At 42.5% G+C, this 18,503-nt stretch overlaps 1 protein-coding gene across 1 annotated transcript; it reads right to left on the bottom strand.

Moving 5' to 3' along the window:
* Nucleotides 1-25: 25 nt before the first annotated feature.
* Nucleotides 26-17,212, bottom strand: LOC122170765 (protein mono-ADP-ribosyltransferase PARP12-like). Its single transcript, XM_042837926.1, has 12 exons — nt 16,611-17,212; nt 15,879-16,017; nt 14,658-14,952; nt 13,176-13,271; nt 11,895-12,018; nt 10,428-10,623; nt 8,171-8,291; nt 6,868-6,964; nt 5,249-5,327; nt 3,945-4,075; nt 3,131-3,279; nt 26-2,368 (listed from the first exon to the last, which is right to left on the bottom strand). The coding sequence occupies exons 1-12, from the start codon at nt 17,210-17,212 to the stop codon at nt 2,094-2,096; spliced, it is 2,304 nt and encodes a 767-aa protein (XP_042693860.1). The 3' UTR covers nt 26-2,093.
* Nucleotides 17,213-18,503: the final 1,291 nt, after the last annotated feature.

The following is an 18,503-nucleotide window of genomic DNA, read 5'->3' as shown; positions in this document are numbered from 1 at the left end:
AAAAGAAAAAACACGGTACAAAAAATTCAGCAGTCAAGTACTTTTTAATTGATGATACATGGGAAACTTTCCACTAAAGTTTGAAGTGTGGAAAACATGGTAATTTTTTTCTCCTGAATGTTACTGGAGAAATAACAAGTAGAAAAGTAATAAACCCAGACACACACACACACACACACACACACACACACACACACAAAAGTTTTAAAAATATTGTTTGTATCTGAATTAGCCATCAAAATTGTTATTAAAAATATCTCAACTTTTTGCATGTTTCCTGGCAAAAGGGTAAAACACAGTTTTTCAGTCGGATCAAGCATAGAACAATGGCTCTGGTTATGTTCACAGCAAGGAAGGCACACCATCAGCCTCCTTATTTGCCATGAACATACAGATAACATGTTTTGGCAGAAGTCTTACTTTGCACAAGTAGTTCAAGCTTTCATACATCACATTGCCCTTAATGAATGTATTACTTGCTGAGGTGAGATTTAACATGTGTTTTACTACAAATCTTTCAAGAGAAAGAATACAGCCAATACGCTTTTCCACATACTTCCTGGATTTAACCATATGGTTGAAGGTATTTTCATTTAGGTATTTTGCTGCTTGCTTTATGGTTTATATAAAAAGAGCTTCTGCACAGGCTTGTTTGGCTAACCGTGCCTCAGCTCCTAGCTCACAGTGCAGGTAGTACAAAGTAGCCCAACACCCACCTGTCAGTCAGGATGCAGATGAACTGGAAAGAAGTGCTTCTAGAGTAGAGGTAGAGAGAAGGTTTTTATGTCATATACAAACATGTCTTGAAGTTTTTATAATCTGTGGTTAGCATGTACTCTTTCAGCAGCATTAACGTAGCAATAAATGCAGGATGCCAAGTATCATCAGCTTTCACCCTAAGAAATGCCCAGTAGTTCAAGATTCTTGTTTATCTGCATGTACTGACTGCTCGGTGCTAATAATATATAACACCTTTTGCTGAGAGCAGTTAAATATTCACCTTAGTCTTGAGATTTTTAACAGCTTCAGCGCTGCACCTGAAGACTACTCACAGTTAAATGCTTTTCTCCAGCAAGAAAGCCCAGAGACCTTGGTTACATAGGTAACTAGTACATCCCCTGCAACTAAATACATCTAAGGCAAGCAAGAGATACTCATTCGTTCACAACAGTTACAACAGAATCACAAGGATACTTCAGAGAAAGAGCGTGCTGTTAAATAAGCAGTGCAAGCATTGCATTTCTCTCCCAAGCATAATATTCTAGAATGAGGCGAGTCGCTTTCTCATCTCCTCACTGTGTATGCCAGAACTCTTGTTTGTAGGCACAGCAAAAGTCCTTAAAAATTTGTGCTCTCACCAACTTAAAGTACAGTGGTTATTGGTAAAAAGTCAGTGGTTTAAGTACCACACCTCAAAGCAACCCTTGTTCTGGTTCATTACTTTGTTACTTCTTTTAAATGAGAAAAATCAGCAAGTGAGAGTAAGTCCCTGCTCCTTCTCAACAAAGGTTTAATTTTTGCAGCTACTTCAGTGAAGATTAAGTAGGGTCAGAAAAACAGTGCTGCTAATAATTTAGGCAATGACTTGAGTACAAGGGACAGATTGTACAGTCTCATTTGCAAACACTTTAACGTCTACTGCTGTAGAATACTATTAAAAAAAAAAAGCAGATTTTATCAAATTCTGAGTCGAAAAATGAAAAGGTAGAAAGGGGGCAGATTCTAAACAGTGAACACAGGTAAGGATCTATCCTGAAACAGCTGTAATAGAATATTATTTAAACTTGGCAGTTACAGCCAATCTTCATTTTACAAGCATCAGTGAATCCATCCAGTAAACACACAGAAACCTCAGAACACTGCAGTACAGGAAAAGCTGACACCTGCTAAAACAATAGGAGACAGAGGATTTTAATTCTAAAATATCCTTTGTGTCTTTTTACTCCTTGACTTCCACAGCACGGAAAGTATAGAATAAATGTCTGAATGCTCATCTACCCAACTATATGACTTCCAGAAATCACTTTCCTCAGTTACGTCAAGATAAATATAATGTTTATTTGAGCTACACGTAATGATGACCTGTTTTGCTGCTACAGCATTCTTGCACATGCCTGATCCAAGTATTCAATGAGATACTCTGGATAAACCTGCTGCTTCTCAAAGATGACAAAGATAGAAGGGTTTGAAGAGCTATTCACACAGCTGTCGTAGAAGTTCTGGTTGTCCTTCAGGGGAGGACGAACATAACTTGACCTACCAACAGTGAACTCTCCCACCAACACTCGTGCCAGAAACATGGTCTTGCTGCATGAACCTTCCTTGCAGTAGGCGTCAGAATACGATGCATCCCTTGCAAAATAGCTTCCTGCAGAAAAGACATCAAGACAGAGTTGATAAGACACTAAAATTACAGAGATGGAAAGAATACGGTGTAAAAGCAAATGCACAAAAAAAAGCTATGAAGCAGTTCCCAGATTACCTTTCACTACCTATCATTCTTAGTGAAAATGACCACTATGTATTACCTACCCTTTTATTTTTGATAGTATACATGTTAAAACCCAAACAGGTGATGTTCTAAATATTACTGCTTTTGTGAAAGGCTTCCTTTCTGACTTCAGACTTCCACACTCCCCCACTCACACAGGTTCTTCTCCTGACACAGGCTACTAATACTCATTGAAACAACTTTTGAGGGTATTTTGAGAGTACTTTCTGAGTATTTAGCTGGATGAGTGGACAGTCAGCCTCTCTCTTGATTTGTTGATTCTTTCATGTATACAGAGTGATGAGTATAATTTCCTAGGAAGGCAATAAGCCTGTAACCAGGATGGTATTTATGTTCCCGGCAAAACAAACAAAAAAACAATCATGTAGTTCCATGCTGCCTACTATAGGAGCTGGAAGAAATTGGAATAGAAGTAGGTGTAGACCATAACAAAATGGAGCACAAAGGCCAAGGCCTTCCATTATGCCTTAGCTCCAAACGATCATTGTGAAAATCAGCAGTATTGTCCACAACTAGCCCCTGATTGGCCAAGCATCCCCTTTCTAGTTTTACACATCTGCAGTGATTAATGCATATTTTTTAGCAAGCCTAAAGTTAATGGAAGAACTGAAAAACAACCTTTGCCATAGACTGTCCCATTGAGGCCACAGATCCTCCAGTCAAAGTTTTGATGACAGATGGCATCAATGTGTTTTTTACTGGTTCCATGAAATAAGAAACGTTCGTCTGTCTTTCCACCATTACTCTTTTCCATTTGTTCCTTCTGCCTATAATGAGAAGTAGCATCATTGCAGTTTCACAGTGGCTAGATAAGTTCCAGCTGTACTAGCACTCAAAGACAAACTGTGAAAATCTTTACATTAAGACCTAAGCTTTGAGCAAACAAGATAGTGTTTTCTAGCTGGGTACAAACATGCTTTCATTGTATACAAATGACTCCGGATATTTAATAACTGAAAATGTTTTGTTCCATTCACTATTTGGTGGGTGTGGAGGAACTGCCATCAGTTTTTTGCTAAACACGAGAATTCATGGTAAGGCTTTCCTTCAGTGAGTCTTTCTTTCAATTTTGAAAGCTGTTTCAGTTTTGACCAGCTACAAACCAGTATTTCAGGCAGATGGGGCTGACGTCCAGCTTCAAGACTTCAGTGGAAAGCAGCTACCCTAGACTTAAGCCTGGCAGACATCAGAACCATTCGCTCCCACAGAGCTCATCTGAATATTCTGAGCTCTAATTCTTGACTGAGTTCTTCTTTTGCTGGTACCTCTTTATTGACACTGTTGATTCCGAATAGATATTTCCATGGCGAAGTGGAAACAGATTCTGAAATACAGCTGTATTTTAGGAATGCATAGCTATCCGTAGCATACAGCTAACGACAGAGACAACAAAACTTCATTCATGCACACCACACCAGTATTTTACACGTACCATTGATACAGTTCCCAGAGAGATGGGTTCTGAATTCTACAAATCTTTTTAATCTGTGTTTTTGGCATTGTGCGTTGAAAGTCCCCCTTGACTTTGTTGTATTCTTCAGAAGAACTGTCAAGATCAATCAGCTGTATGGGAAGAGATTGAAACACTGCTCTCATCTTTTACTAAATCATAACAAAGCCACTCTAAATAGAGTTAGACCGCTCAAACCTTTAAAGTCTTTTCTGTGAAAGAGAGAGATGAAGGGCAAAAATGCTCTTGGAAAAAAGGCAGATTAGAGATCCCTACTGTATAAAAGTGAACTCAGCTAGGGAACAGGAACTCCTGGGGGTTAAAATACCCAGCTTGCTTGCCCAAAGGATGTTAATGAGCAGCATGCTTTTTTGCAAACAACCTCTTTTACTGTTTAGGCCGAGATACGTGCATCTGCATCTGTTGAACAGTACCTGAGTACTCAGGAGTAATCAGTACCTAGAATCACAGAATCATTAAGCTTGGAAAAGACCTCTGAGATCATCTAGTCCACCCACTTCCCACCACCAGTATTGCCCCCTAAACCAAGTCCCTAAAAAATAAATAAAAACAGAAAATTTATGTTGCAGCAGATCAACAGCCATGCATCTCAAGTCTTTTTTGTTTGTACTTCCCTATAGCCAATGAATGCAAACTACACTGCCTGTCTTACATTTTACAAATTGACCACTTTCAAGCTTCTCGTCAGGCTTTTTCTATAGGTATAATTACCATCTTCAACTGAGGTGGTGGTGGAGAAAGGCAGCAGGTCAGCAAAGGTAAACCATGCAGTTATTAGCTGGGTGTGTTACAGAAGTACAAAAGTTCACTGTTGTTATGCTATCACCCTCATGCCAACCTGAACTCTGCTGATTTCAGTGGTGCTCCACAGACGCACAACTGTCTACTTATACAAACCTCAGGGCCTGGCTAACCCTAAAGTTTAGTGACATGATGTATCTCTGATGCCTCAGGACATGTTGGACTTCTTTAAAACTAAGCACCTTGGGCATCAGTAACAGCCTCACTAATACTGTAATCTGCCTTCAGGCAAATTTGCCAAATACGTGGCTGCGAAAGTCGATGTTACCATAGTTATACTATCGCTATTTGTTAGTTTTGACCTGGTTCCAGTTTCACTTCTTGGCCTGCCCAGTGTGACATCAGGCTCAAACTGAGAAATCCCTCTGCATTACGTTACTCAATTACTCATCAACAAAGGCACTGGATTTAACAAGCCTGCATGCAAGTACACTGATGGAAAAATGAAACAAAAAGCTCCAAACCTTGAATCCCAGCTCAGGCAGAGCAGATTTGTCCCAGTGAGATGGAATCCTCTTAAATTCTTCTGTACTCTTAAAGCCCCTGTATAATACAAGACAGTATGAAAAGGCAATTAAAACAAAACAAATCCTTACATTTTATGTACATATGTATCATGGTTTGGCCTAATTTCTGCAATTAGGAAGTTTAGGTGCCCACAGATCCGTGCCCTGGGAAAGGGGGGGGGAGGGAACAGAAAAAGTAAGGAGATGGCCCTGGATGAGGAAAAAAAAAAAAACAACAGTGGCAGCAAGCTAAAGGGGAAAAAAATCCAACAATTTTGTTTCCTACATATCGTAGTGGAATATGAGATAATACAATACAATTGAAATTGAAGCTAGTAAATCAAAAAAAATGCAAAAAAGAAAAAAACCAAAGTCCTTTCCAAAACCAAAGTCCTTACTCTAATGCTGTAGGTGAAGCAGCCAGGGAGTAAAAAGGGGGAAGTCTTATGACTTCCATTTTAGCTTTCCCTCCAAACAGAAATGAAAAAATGAAATCGTGTGGGAGTTGTAGTTCATTCTTCTCTTCTGAGACTAAGGGACAGGAAATATCAGCAATGCACAGAACTGCAGCATTAACTCTTCAACTCTCAGTGCATTGCATGATGTTATGACGTGGAATACCAACAAAACACCATCAAACCATAACAGTATGATAGTAAGCATTTTTGCCAAGATAAGGGAGAAAATAGGCAACTTAAGATATTCAGAAACATTTCAGAATTGGCTTTTCAGTTCAGTAGATGAAAATATTTTTCCACATTGTTATGACAAGACTTATGGCAGTAGGCAAGAAGCCAAAAGGAGCAAAGAATTTTGACATACACTGAACATGAAACTAGTTTTCTTAGTTGTAAAGAGTAGAATGCGCACAAAAAAGCCTCACTACACATGAACGCATGCTTTGCGATATAAAAATGCATCCACTACATCAGAAACAGAACAGACACAGCCCTCTCTTTCTTCCACCACCATTTTGGTTAGTTAGTGTCTTTAGCTGCTGCTTCTTCTCATGGTGTTTAAATCAGTGTGCTGCAAGGGAATACATTTAAAAAGCTGGCTGTTACATGGAATTATATAAAACTTTTCCCTTTTCAGACTTCCACCTTTTGATCCACTTGTGCCAATTACTGCTTACCTCTCAGATCCTCTGGTTGTTCTCACAATAACTGTTTCTAAGCTCAAACCAAGTTTTGAAAATGCATCTCAGATGTCAGAAAAAGCTCTGAAAAGGTGCTCATACGCTTTATTTCTTCCATCTGTATCAGTTGCTCTAATAAATAAAATAGCTCTCTGCTATAAGCAGCTCCATACAACACTGCCATATGTTGAACCGTCTTTTACACTTGCACACTTCCTGTGGGGAAGTCCAAAATTCTTTCACCTCTAAGGCTCCCATGTTGCCTGGCCTCAGCTTTTCCAAGCTGGAAAACTTTGTTCCAACAAAGGTATTCTCAGTTTCTTCAGAACTGTTTTAACAGATCTCTTTCACCTTATTAATACTTTTCTTCAAGACTATGCACTGGACACTATTCCAATACACTATACCCATCACCTGAGAACAAGCAGTTGCAGTTTACCTTTTTCTTATCTTTTCGACCTCTGACTGAGACACAAATTTAGGTCTTCTGCAAACCTTTCTCTCTGTTCTATAGCGAAGATTTTTCTGAGTCATGGCTGGGGAAGAAAAGAAAACAAACAATGTTTTGTTTTAACCTGGCAGCTAAGTACCATTCATGCACTCCTGAATGGGATGGGGGAGAGAATTTAAAAAAAAAAAAAAAAAAAAAAAAAAAAAAAAAAAAAAGTGCAAGACCTTGTGCGTTGAGATAAAGACTTTAATAAGAAAGGGAAGAAAACTAGAATAAAAGCAAGTGATGCACAACACCAGTGCTCACCAGCCACCCACCCACGCTCAGCAATTCCCCAAGCAACAGTAGCCCCTCCTGGCCAACTCCCCCAAGTGTATTGTTTCACATGACACCCTATAATACGGGTTATCCCTTTGGCCAGTTTCTGGCTGTTTCCCCTTCCACATTCCCTGTGCACCCCCAGCTCCCTGCTGGTAGGGCAGCACAAGACTTAACTCAGTTTAAGCACTGCTGTGCAACACAAAGAAGGATTCCAGTTTCAATTTCGCTCTTAGCATTGTAAGGAACCATAGGCTCTGACAGCTATGGAAGTTTTGCCTTCATTGTTCTATAAGCTAATCATAAACAAAAAGGCTCTCTGTGAAGAAAATCTACTTTTTTTTTTTTTTTAAATCTACTTTTGATCCATGGATCGTATCCCCTCCTCCTCAATTTGCAATCAAGATACTGTTTTTCTTCATGTATTTATAGATTTCAAACTCTACAACTGACAGGCGTGACAGGCCATTCATTTTTACTGACCACCTCCCCCAGAGACAAACCACAGCAAAGTGAACCTTAGAGCTATCCGGGATCTTGGATCATCGTGTAGCTGCTATCACATCATCCTTGCAACTAAAAGGCAGTAGCAGTCAACAAAACTGAGGCCTCATCTTCAGAGAGAGAGTGAGCAAGTGTGCCACTTCTACTAGAAGCTTCCCAGCTTTAGTGCTGGGATACCCTTGATACTATCAAGGGTAATGTTAATCTTTCACTTGCTGGCACACGTTTTTAAACCTAAGACAAGAAACCCTTAAAAATGAAAGGTTTGGAGGAATAGGAAAGCCACTCTGCTGTATTACCAGCTCTTACGAGAGTTACGAGAACTGTGACAGGAGCTCTCTCCTTATGTACAACCGAAGGACAAAGTTACAAACTTGATTTCTTGTATTAACATAGTTTAAAACAACAAATAACCTGGAAAAGAGGAAAAGAGAGAGAAATAAAAAATAAAAAACAAAACAGAGCATACCTGCAAAATCCAGTTCATATTCATGCACTCCAGCCTTGAAGTTCAGCTTTGGAGAACTTCCCGCAGCGTAAGCTTTCTCCAGGTCATCACTGCTTACAGTGGCAGCTGCATGATCACTATCCTGTCAGGCCAAAACCAGAAGAAAAAGAAAGATTCACCTGGTCTGTTACATACTAACAAGTTCAAAAACCAAGTATTATAAGGTGGCTGCAGGCTGTACCAGACTTTATGCATAGAATCATAGAATCCTTAGAGTTGAAGGGGATGCTAAAGGTCATCTAGTTTAACACCCCTGCAATGAGCAGGAACATCCACAGTGAAATCAGGTTGCCCAGAGCCTGATTCAACCTCACTGTGAAAGTCTCCAGGGACGGGGCATTCACCACATCTCTGATCAACTTATTCCAGTGTCTCAACACACTTACTGTAAAAGACTTTTTCCTTATATCCAATCTAAATCTACCCTCTCTGGGCTTAAAGTCATTTCCCCTTGTTCTGTCACCACACACCCTAAAGAGTCTGTCCCCTTCTTTCCTATAGCTCCCCTTTAGATAATGAAAAGCTGCTGTCAGGTCACCTCCATAGCCTTCTCTTCTCCAGGCCAAGAAGCCCCAGCTCTCTCAGCCCGTCCTCATAGGAGAGGTATTTCATCCCTGGGACCATTTGTGGCCCTCCTCTGGATGCACTCCAACAGGTCCACGTCTCTCCTGTACTGAGGACTTCACATTTGAACACAGCACTCCAGATGAGGCCTCACCAGCACGGAGCAGAGGGGCAGAATCATCTCCCTCACCCTGCTGGCCACACTTCTTTTGATGCAGCCCAGGAAACCACTGGTTTTCAGGGCTGTGAGGGCATATTGCTAGCTTATGTCTAGCATCCCATCCATTAGTACCCCAAGTCTTTTCAGAAAGTCTACTCTCAATCAAGCAAACTTGCTGAGGGTGCACTCAAACCCACTGTTGATGACAGTGATGAAGATATTAAAGAGTATCAATCTCAGCACTAACCCCTGGGGGACACCACTTGTCACTGATCTCCATTCAGACATCGAGCCATTGACAATCGCTCTCTGGGCTTGATCCTGCAGCCAGTTCTTTGCCCGTCAAACAGCCGACCCATCAAATCCATATCTTTACAATTTGGAGAGAAGGATGTTGAGTACTGCATCAGAGGCCTTACTGAAGTCAAGACAGACGACATCAGCGGCTCATCCTTTGTCCACTCATGCAGTGACGCCATCATAGAAGGCCACTAGGTTGGTCAAGCAGGATTTGCCCTTGGTAAAGCCATGTTTATTCTCTCATATCACCTCCATGCCCTCTGTGTCCCTTAGCATAGCTTCCATGAGGATCTCCTCCATGATTTTCCCCGCCACAGAGATGAGACTGACAGGGTGGTGGATCCCAGGGTCATCCTTTTTTACTCTCTTTAAAAAAGGGCACAACGTTGCCTTTATTCCAGTCACCAGGGACTTCACTTGATTGCCACAACTTTTCAAATATCAGAGAGTGGCTTGGCAAATACATCAGCCAATTCTCTCAGAACTCTGGGATGCATCTCATTGTGACCCATAGACTTGTAGATGTTCAGGTGCCTCGGGCAGTCATAAACCTGATTTTCACTTACAGTGGGAGAGACATTACTTCCCCAGTCCCTTCCTATCAAACCAAATATTTGAGGGCTGTGTGATGAGCAGCTATCAGAGAAGACAAAAAAGTTAAGTACTTCACCCTTCTCCTTGTCTATTATCACCAGCCTGCCTGTGCCATTTCCTGAGGGGGATGCACAATAGTAGCTCAGACAAAATAATGTATTATGCAGCTGAAAAGCAAAGAAAACTGCCCCAAAGTAAAAGCAAGGAGTATTACAAAGATTGAAGTTACACAGTGCAGAGTTTGCAGGGAGCACTATCACTAAGACTGCATGTCCACCAGTCAGACCTTAACAAAGACACACAGAGTACTACTGGAATCTCAGAAAAGGAAGTTTTAGTTAGGAGCAGTGACAAGAATGTATGTTATGTGACCCTATCTGACATGACTCACTGAAGATCTGTCAATAGAGACCATGATTCAGCAGTGACTCATCCCATCTAAACTAATCATATTTGCAGGAAAAACATCTCGTTGTACCTGTACATCTGTGAGGTCTTTGGAGGGAGATAGGGGATGACAAAAGAGAGGATATAAACACTTCCCAGTAATTCTGCACTCTCAGCACAAAGTTGACATTCTCACCATTTGCCCACACTTACTTTTTTTCCATACTCCTGCCACACTCCATATTCATCTTCCCAGTACCAGATCCATTCTGTTGTAAGAATGAAGTGAGGTGGTTTAGTCACAGAGGAGGCTGTGGAGAGACGTCTGACCTTTTTTAATCCAGATTGCATATCCACGAAAGAGATGTATGAGAAGATAAAGCCCCATTTAGAAATATGTCTAGCAGATCTATTAAAAAGAAAACAACAACAACAACAACAAAAAACTTTGTGAACTTTTACATATAGATTCTAAAGCTCACCGCAAACCTGCAGATTAATTCAGCATCACTCAAGACCAGAGCACAAATCTGTAGTTTCCACAATAATCTCAGTTCTGTCCAGTGTCTGTGCACATTTTCTATCTTCAGGTACCCAGGGTATTCTAGTGATTCCACAGCATGGGATGGGGCAGAGGGGGAGGATGGAAAATCCTGTGCTACCTCCACATCTTCCATATAAAAAAAGTGAAAGAGAAAATTACTTCTAATCATGGGACCTAACTGTGTATTGACAAGCTCTAACCAAAGACAGCTTCTCAAAAGTACACATGATACAATCATACATCTGCGGTTTTCCACTCAGGATTAAGACCGATGGTAGAAGCAGTAGGAACTAGTTATACAGTTTTTGGGAGTGAGAAATACTACAGTCTATGACTCAGACCCATAAAATCACGATGGCAGGGCATTCCTGGCCTGCAGACAAGTAACTGCAGAGTTGTTTGCTCACTCCCCATCACTGCCCTTACAGGGCAGAAGGGAGAAAACTGGAAGAGCAAAAGCAAGCAAACTGGGGGGGGGGGGCCCCTCAAAGTAAAGGCAGCTGATGATGTGAAGGAAAAAGGGAGAGCAAATAATTTAAAAATCAAAATAAGACAAAATGCTCAACACCTCCCTGGGCAGACCACGCTCAGTGAGTTTCTGAACAGCAGACACCTTCGAAGTCAAAAACTCAAACTCTCTTTTCCTAGCTGAGATATTATTGCTGAGCATGACATTATATGGCATGGAATATTCCTTCAGTCAGTTCAGGCCAGACCTCTCAGTTTCCTGCCCACCCCCAGCTACTCATCTGTAGGGGGGAAATGGGACCAAGTAGGGAAACAAAGAGAAAACCTTGATTCTTTGCAATCACTGTTCAGCAACTGCTACAGTACTGGCCTGTTATCAACAGTGTTTTAGTTACAAAGCCAAAACACAGCCCTGTATGAGTTGCTAAAAAGAAATTTTTAACTCCATCCCAGCCAGATCAAGTGTGGCAGCACAATGGTCCTATACAGACCGAGGATGCATAAATCACAACGGGTCAGACCTCAAGCAATAGCATACGAACAGAGAGGTCAGCAGAATACCAAATGCAATAAAATTGCAGCAATTTATAGCCACTGAGAGCCTGGTCCCTTATTGCACGCCCAGAGGGCAAACTCCAAACATTATTAAATCTTTTAAGCATTTATACCTGATGTTATTGGGGTCACAATATTCTTTTTCTAGTTCTTCCATATTCTCCAAGTCCTTCCAGGTATTACCATCAGAGATCTGCCATCTATATGGCAAGTGAAAATGAATTCTGATACACTTGTCTACAAAAGTGAGGGGAAAAAAAAAGAGATGCGTTATTTTTACCATCTGTGAGGATGACTCCAGCATATCAGGCACATGCACCTAGCTGGTGAAAGTATCAAATGCATAGCTATGGAAAGGGTTCAGCTATGGAATCATTGCAAGCAGTAGTACTGAAGTTTTCAGCATGGTCAAGCAACACTTAATTTCTGAACTCAGGCCAAAGCTCAGTTTCTGCATGCAGTAGATTTTCTTTGTCCATCAAAATTGTTGACAAGCTCAGTTGTAAAGGACTGAGCTGTGCCCTTAATTTCAAAGACAAAAATTTACAGTAACTGAGACTACAAGCTCATATATAACTCTATTATTTCAAACGTGGTTTAATGTAGCACAGACCAAATATGTAAGATAAACCACTTAGTCCCGTGGTGGTACTGATGAAGAAAATAAAGCTCAATTTTAGGATAGGAAATGGCTGAATAAGTCAACAGCCTTAAGGGTCCAGTTTCTAGACCACTAATGAATAGAACAGTGGTTGCAGTATCTCAGATATCACAGGTGTCACTCAGAAATCATTCCAAGAGTCAAAATGCAGCCATTCCTCAATAGCAACAAAGAACTAGTCACCAGTACAAGTATGCACAAATTCCAGACTAGCTTTCACTGTAGGGCAGCTGGCAACATAACAACACAAAGAAGACACTTCATATGAGAAGATGTGCAATACCTCACAGAGGTACCACAGGTCAAAAACACCAAGAAGGAAAAAGATGACAAAAGGACATCCCAACAAAAGCGCATTTTTCCTGGACAAGTCAGAACATTTTCAAAGGGATACAGAGCTCACACAGATGGAACAGAAGAATGCTAGAAAAAATGAGGAAGAAAACATATTTCATAATAACTTCTGCAGTCATTTGCAAACAGGAAGAAGCCCTATCATTCAGCAGTCCCTTAGATGAACCCAGCTGAAGCAGCCAATCTCAAACATAGGCTAATACTAGACATTTCAAAGCAAAATTAAACAACTCCTCTGTGTGTTAAACTTTCATACCAGCATTCAATATTGCAACATGATTTAACTACAGGTAAGCATAAGCTTCCCTTTCCTGTGAAGAATTTCTATCACTTTCTCAAAAAATAAAAACAGACTGAGCTTGTTACAGTCACAACCTACCTCCAAAGACACAACTTGTGTACAGATGATACAAACAGATCTGTTCCACTTCATTACTGGTAGATGTGGACTCTTGGCTAGAGCTATTTTTTCTCTCTAGAGGGGGAAAATTATAAACCTTATTAGTATTCTGGTTTCAACAAGTTCTCTTAGAAGTGTAGCTCTGAGAAAATGCTTAGAAACAGAGGGTTTATTCACAAGAGCTGCTCTGAAATTAATGCCTCCTATGTTAGGATGTTGCCCGGTGACATCAGAGGCAGATGTTGGCAAGATGACAATAGAGGCTGAGCCTTCCAGTCAACATCTCATTATATTTTGTTGCATGCAACAGATGGCAGCAGACACAATGGTGTCTGATGAGGCAGTGTGTATGAAGCAAAGGTGTGTTACTGAAAAAATGGTACACACCTACATTCATCAATGCTTGCTGAACATTTCTGGAGACCACACAGTGGACATGAGCACAGTCAGGTGGTGGGTTGTGCTTCAGCAGTGGCAACAGGTCATGCAGATTTTCATGAGTGTGACATACAGGCTCTTGTGAAAATTACTGGTGAAAATTACATTACTGGTGAAAATACACAGCTAATGGTAGTGACTACGTTGAAAGACTGAGTTCTGTAGCTGAGAGTTTGCTCTGTCAAATAGTGTTATTGTGCTCATTGTTGGAGCTCGCATGGAAATAAATAGGAGGCATTACTTTCAGAGCAATACACGTACATCTGTGCTCACCTTTGGAAAGACACTGAAGTCTTTGGTAGTCTTGTATGCACTAAAGTCCTACTCCTTTATCCTACAGTTGCTAAATATAACTCAGAAGCAGTTTCAAGCTGTCACCACAAAACAAGAATAGAATCCAAAGTGTCTTCATTTCTAGTGGATCTGAGTTATCTGTGCATACTGCATAGTTGTACAACATAGGCAGCTATAAATGACAAGTTTCAAAATTTGATACTTCTGTAAATCAAAACAATTAAACTGCAGGGAGAACAGAATACACACACTTGCATTTTTCATTCTGCTATCCTTTAGCTTTCCTGCTAAATTAAACTAAGTGACAATTCTAAGTAACTTCAAAATAAAATAAAAAACTGTGTCTCTGAGAGGCAACTAGGATATGGCTGTTGGTGAATTCTTGTGTTAGATGATAGCTACTTTAAAGAAAAAAAATGAAGAAAACAAAGTAGTTTATAAACAGTTCCCTACCATTCATGTGTTTTCATAAAGAGAAATCACAGATCCCCTATCTTCAGTTTCCATTATGCTTTCCTAACTCCAAATGTAAGGATTTTTATAAAAACCAACGACTTTATCAATTAGACACCCATAATGCCTTGAAATCTACTTTGCTTCAATTTGACACGTCTCTGCCAATGACACATCAAGACATGAAATTTGATTTTCTCTTTTTCAGCAACATCTGTGTGTCTATAGTGACTACAGTGATCTTCTGATGTTCTCAAGACATTACGATCCATTTACCTTTGCATGGTGAAGACTTGTTATCTTCTGTGTCATGCTTGCTTCCCTTGCTATTTTGTATGGCATACATATTTCTGTAAATGGATGGCAGTTTCCGAATAATATCTGAACTCATTCCCTGTCTCTCCAGTTTCTCACAGCATTCAGGCTTCGACAAGTCATGAGATCGCTTGCAGCTGCTGCCAAATCGGCACTGTCCCCGCAAGAAGTACTGGCAAACATGCAGTTTGGTGCAGAGCTTTTTAAAGGTACAAGATCCATAAGGTCCATCACCTTTGTTGTAATACAGGCAGACCTTGGGTAGGGGGAAAAAAAAGTAAAAAATTTAAACATTCAAGTAGAATACGCTCATATAGACTGTTTGAATTCAAGCTTCATTTTTAAATTCACATTTAGAAGACATACAGGTTTTTTCTTCTTGTTTTCACTCATTGTCTAGAAGATCTTGCAGCATACAACAATTGTGTCAGAGACATTCTCAAGCAAACAGTATTTTGCTCTCAATCACATACAAGTCGGGCCGTGGATTTTATTGTGTTGCTACCATAACTCTTTGGTTCTCTAGTTTCAGAATAGCAGATTTCCTCAACGTGAATTTGATGGTAAGAAGAACTAGATCTGGCTAGCATGGAGTTAATTTTCTTCACAGCAGCCCATACACTGCTGTGTTTTGGATGTGAAGTCAAAATGCTGATAACATACCATGGCCAAAGCTTTATCTTCACTCCACAGATTGAAGCGGGCAAGACTGCAGAAAGGACAAAGCTGAGCTAAGCTGGCCAAAAGGACATTCCATACCATATTAACTTAACACTCAGCAGTAAGATCTGAGGGCCTGGGGACGTCCTCTTACAAGTTAGACAGTGCTTAGAAACCAACAGGGCACAGATCTGTTTGTGAGTGAGTGGTGGTGAATTTGCAACACTTCATTTCCTTCCTCTTTCTCCACCACTTACTAGACATTTTATCTTATTTTATCTCTATTTCTTACAATTTTCTCCCAGCCATTCCACTGGGGCATGGAAGTGAGCAAGCAGCAGCATGTGTGCTGCCACTCAGGGTCAACCTACTCACGTAGGAGAACAAAGGTTGCAGATTTCACGCATTAGATTTGGATTATAGTAACCAAATTGATATCCAACACTTCCAGCTAACACCACGCTTCTTTCACTTTGCAATGGTCACTCAGAAGGGCACAAAGAAAAGTCATACAGTGCTCACCTCCGGTAAGAGGGTAGGGTCATTTTGGAGCAGAAGCTGGCGGAGTTCATCACTGCTAAAAGTACTGTCGAGTCCATGCTGTATGAGAACAGTGTGGTTGTGAGGAGAGTAGAAGTCGTGAACAAACTTGCATTCCTTCCTACAAAGCAAGATGAAGCTAATGTATTAGCACAACTTGGTACCCTCTACTAGTAGGTCTAGTGGTTAGGATTAAAATAACTTTAACAGCACACTAACTTAACTAGTTTCAGAAAAATCTGTAGTACTACTTTGTAACTTTGTTATTACACGACTGCTCTGTGGATAACTGCCTTGCTACTTCAGATTTACTGCCCTCAAAGCATTACTGCAGCTCAGCCGCATTGGCACATCTGACCTGTGGTTCACACCTGTGCACGGAACAGCAGCAAAAAGGCAGGAAATGCCCTCAGCCACACGAACCAACACAGCCTGGCGTGTAGAGGGGGCAGGCGAGAGAACTGCGGGGAAGTGACGGTGAGGTGGAAAGGAAGCGGCGGAACCAGAACAGGTCTCTCACAACCTCTCCTGCCTCTTCGCCTCGAAGAGAGGAAAAGAACCGAGTCTTGAAAGTACCTTCGCCGCACGGAAATGGAAGGAACGCAGGAGGAGGGGCACAGCCGGCGCAAGGCTGAGGCCCGAGGAAGGGCTCCCCTCGCCCCATCTGTTGCAGGCCCGAACACCCTAGCTTCCCCCGCAGGTCCTTGCCCTCACCTGGCCTGCTGGTTGCGGCAGACGCCCTTCAGATGGTACTTGCAGAGGTGCAGCCGCCCGCAGCCCCCCCGGCAGCCCGCGCCGTGCTCCGGGCACAGCCGCAGCGAGCTGGTAGCCACCACCAGCACGGTCACGGTCGCCGCCGCTGCCGCCGCTGCCGCCGCTCCCGCCTCATCGGGCGTCCGAACCAGCGTGAAGTGCCGAGGGTCCCGCACCACCGCCGCCAGCTGCTCCGCCGTGGGCCGGCCCGGCAGCCGCCGCAGCAGCTCCTCCAACTCCAGGCTGCCGCCGCCGGCGCACAGCGCCCGCAGCACCTGGGTGGGCAACGCCATGGCCGGCCGCGGCTGCTTTCTCCTGGGAGAGCCGCTCCCGGCGGGCCCGGCCCGGAAGCGGCTCCGCCTCCGCCGCTCCCTCGCCTCCTGGGCGAGGAAACGAAAGCGAAACCGCCGCCTAGAAGACAAATCCAGAGGGAAGGGGCGGGCCGCGGAGTGGCTGCGGCCGTGCCGGCCGGGCGGGGAGCGAAGAGCTCCTGGGACTGCCGTCATGCCCCTCTGCCGCCCCAGGGGGCACTGAGCCAGCTGAGCTGCCCTCGCCGCCCTCATGGCGGCATCACCTCAGGGCTTCGGTGATGTCATAGGATCGTAGAACATCCCCAGTTGGAACCATAAGAACCGTGGAACCCAACTCCTGGCTCCACACAGGACCACCCAAAAGTCATACTGTATGGCTGTGTTGTCCATGTGATTCTTGAACACCAGCAAGCTCAGTGCCATTATCACTGACCTGGGGAGCCTGTTTCATGTCCACCACCCTCTGCTGAAGAACCTCTCCTTAATACCCAGCCTGACCCTCCCCTGACATAGCTCCATGGCTGTCGCTAGAGAAGAGATATCCGTAATGAAAAACAATGACATTAGAAAGTAAATTAGTTCTAACCGCACCAAACATGAGGTATGATCAGTTATTAGGCATACAATTACATTTTGAACAGAGAAATATTCTTCAGTACCTCCCCTGCAGGAGTCTGGGACTGTTATGAAAAATTCAAAATCTCATCCAAGAAGGATGTGTTACTCGTGTTACTCGTGTCCCAAAGAGAGAAATAACTCTCCAGTACCTATCTTGGGGGAATATGGGTTTTTCACATTGGAAAACCATAGTATGATAGAATCATGAATGTTGGAAAAGACCTTTAAGACCATCTAGTCCAGTCATCAGCCCATCTTCACCACGCCCTCTAACAACACCCCCCAGTGCCGAATCCACATGGTTCTTGAATACCTCCACGCATGATGAGTCCTCCACTTCCCTGGGCAGACTTTTCCAATACATCACTACTCTTTCACAGAAGAAATTGTTCCTCGTATCCAACCTGAACCTCCCCAGGTGCAACTTGGAGCCATTCTTCCTCATCACAGCTACCTGGGAGAAGAGGCCAACCCCCTCCTCAACACAACCTCATTTCATGTCATTGTAGAGCTCCTCTGACTTTCCTCTAAACTAAACAATTCCACTTCCCTCAGCCTCTCCCCATAAGGCTTGTGTTCCAGACCCTTCACAATTTTGTTGCCTTTCTCTGGACACAGGACTTCAATGTCTTTCTTGCTGTGAGGGGCCTAAAACTGAACACAGTACTTGAGGTACACTTCACTAGTGCCTTGCAATATTTCAGTTAAGAGCTCAGTCATGGCTGCCATTGGGTCATTTTGGCACTGCTGGTGCTGCATCACTTTCATTCAGAAGTGTGTTGTAAGTGAATGTGCAAAGTACTGTTATTCAATCTGGAGTGCCAGCAGCAGGCAGGGGCACAGTGACAGCTGATGGTGAATCTTGTTGGACAAGAACCTGCACTGTTTCCTTTTTTGGCCAGTCAGGTTCTGTTGTGTGCAGGTT

This window comes from Centrocercus urophasianus, unplaced genomic scaffold, assembly GCF_019232065.1.
Source record: "Centrocercus urophasianus isolate 14NV4802_14NV808 unplaced genomic scaffold, USGS_Curo_1.0 seq_73, whole genome shotgun sequence".
Taxonomy (NCBI): domain Eukaryota; kingdom Metazoa; phylum Chordata; class Aves; order Galliformes; family Phasianidae; genus Centrocercus; species Centrocercus urophasianus.
Note: the sequence above shows the minus strand (reverse complement) of the source record. Positions and strands in the feature narration are given on the sequence as shown.

Excerpts from the sequence above, each read along its gene's own strand:
- LOC122170765 (XM_042837926.1), bottom strand. The coding sequence starts at position 17,212 with ATGAGGGCGGCGAGGGCAGCTCAGCTGGCTCAGTGCCCCCTGGGGCGG. Across the intron at positions 12,019-13,175 it reads CACAAGTTGTGTCTTTGGAG|ACAAGTGTATCAGAATTCAT; the intron begins GTAGGTTGTGAC and ends TCACTTTTGTAG. Across the intron at positions 2,369-3,130 it reads TGGGACAGTCTATGGCAAAG|GAAGCTATTTTGCAAGGGAT; the intron begins GTTGTTTTTCAG and ends TCTTTTCTGCAG.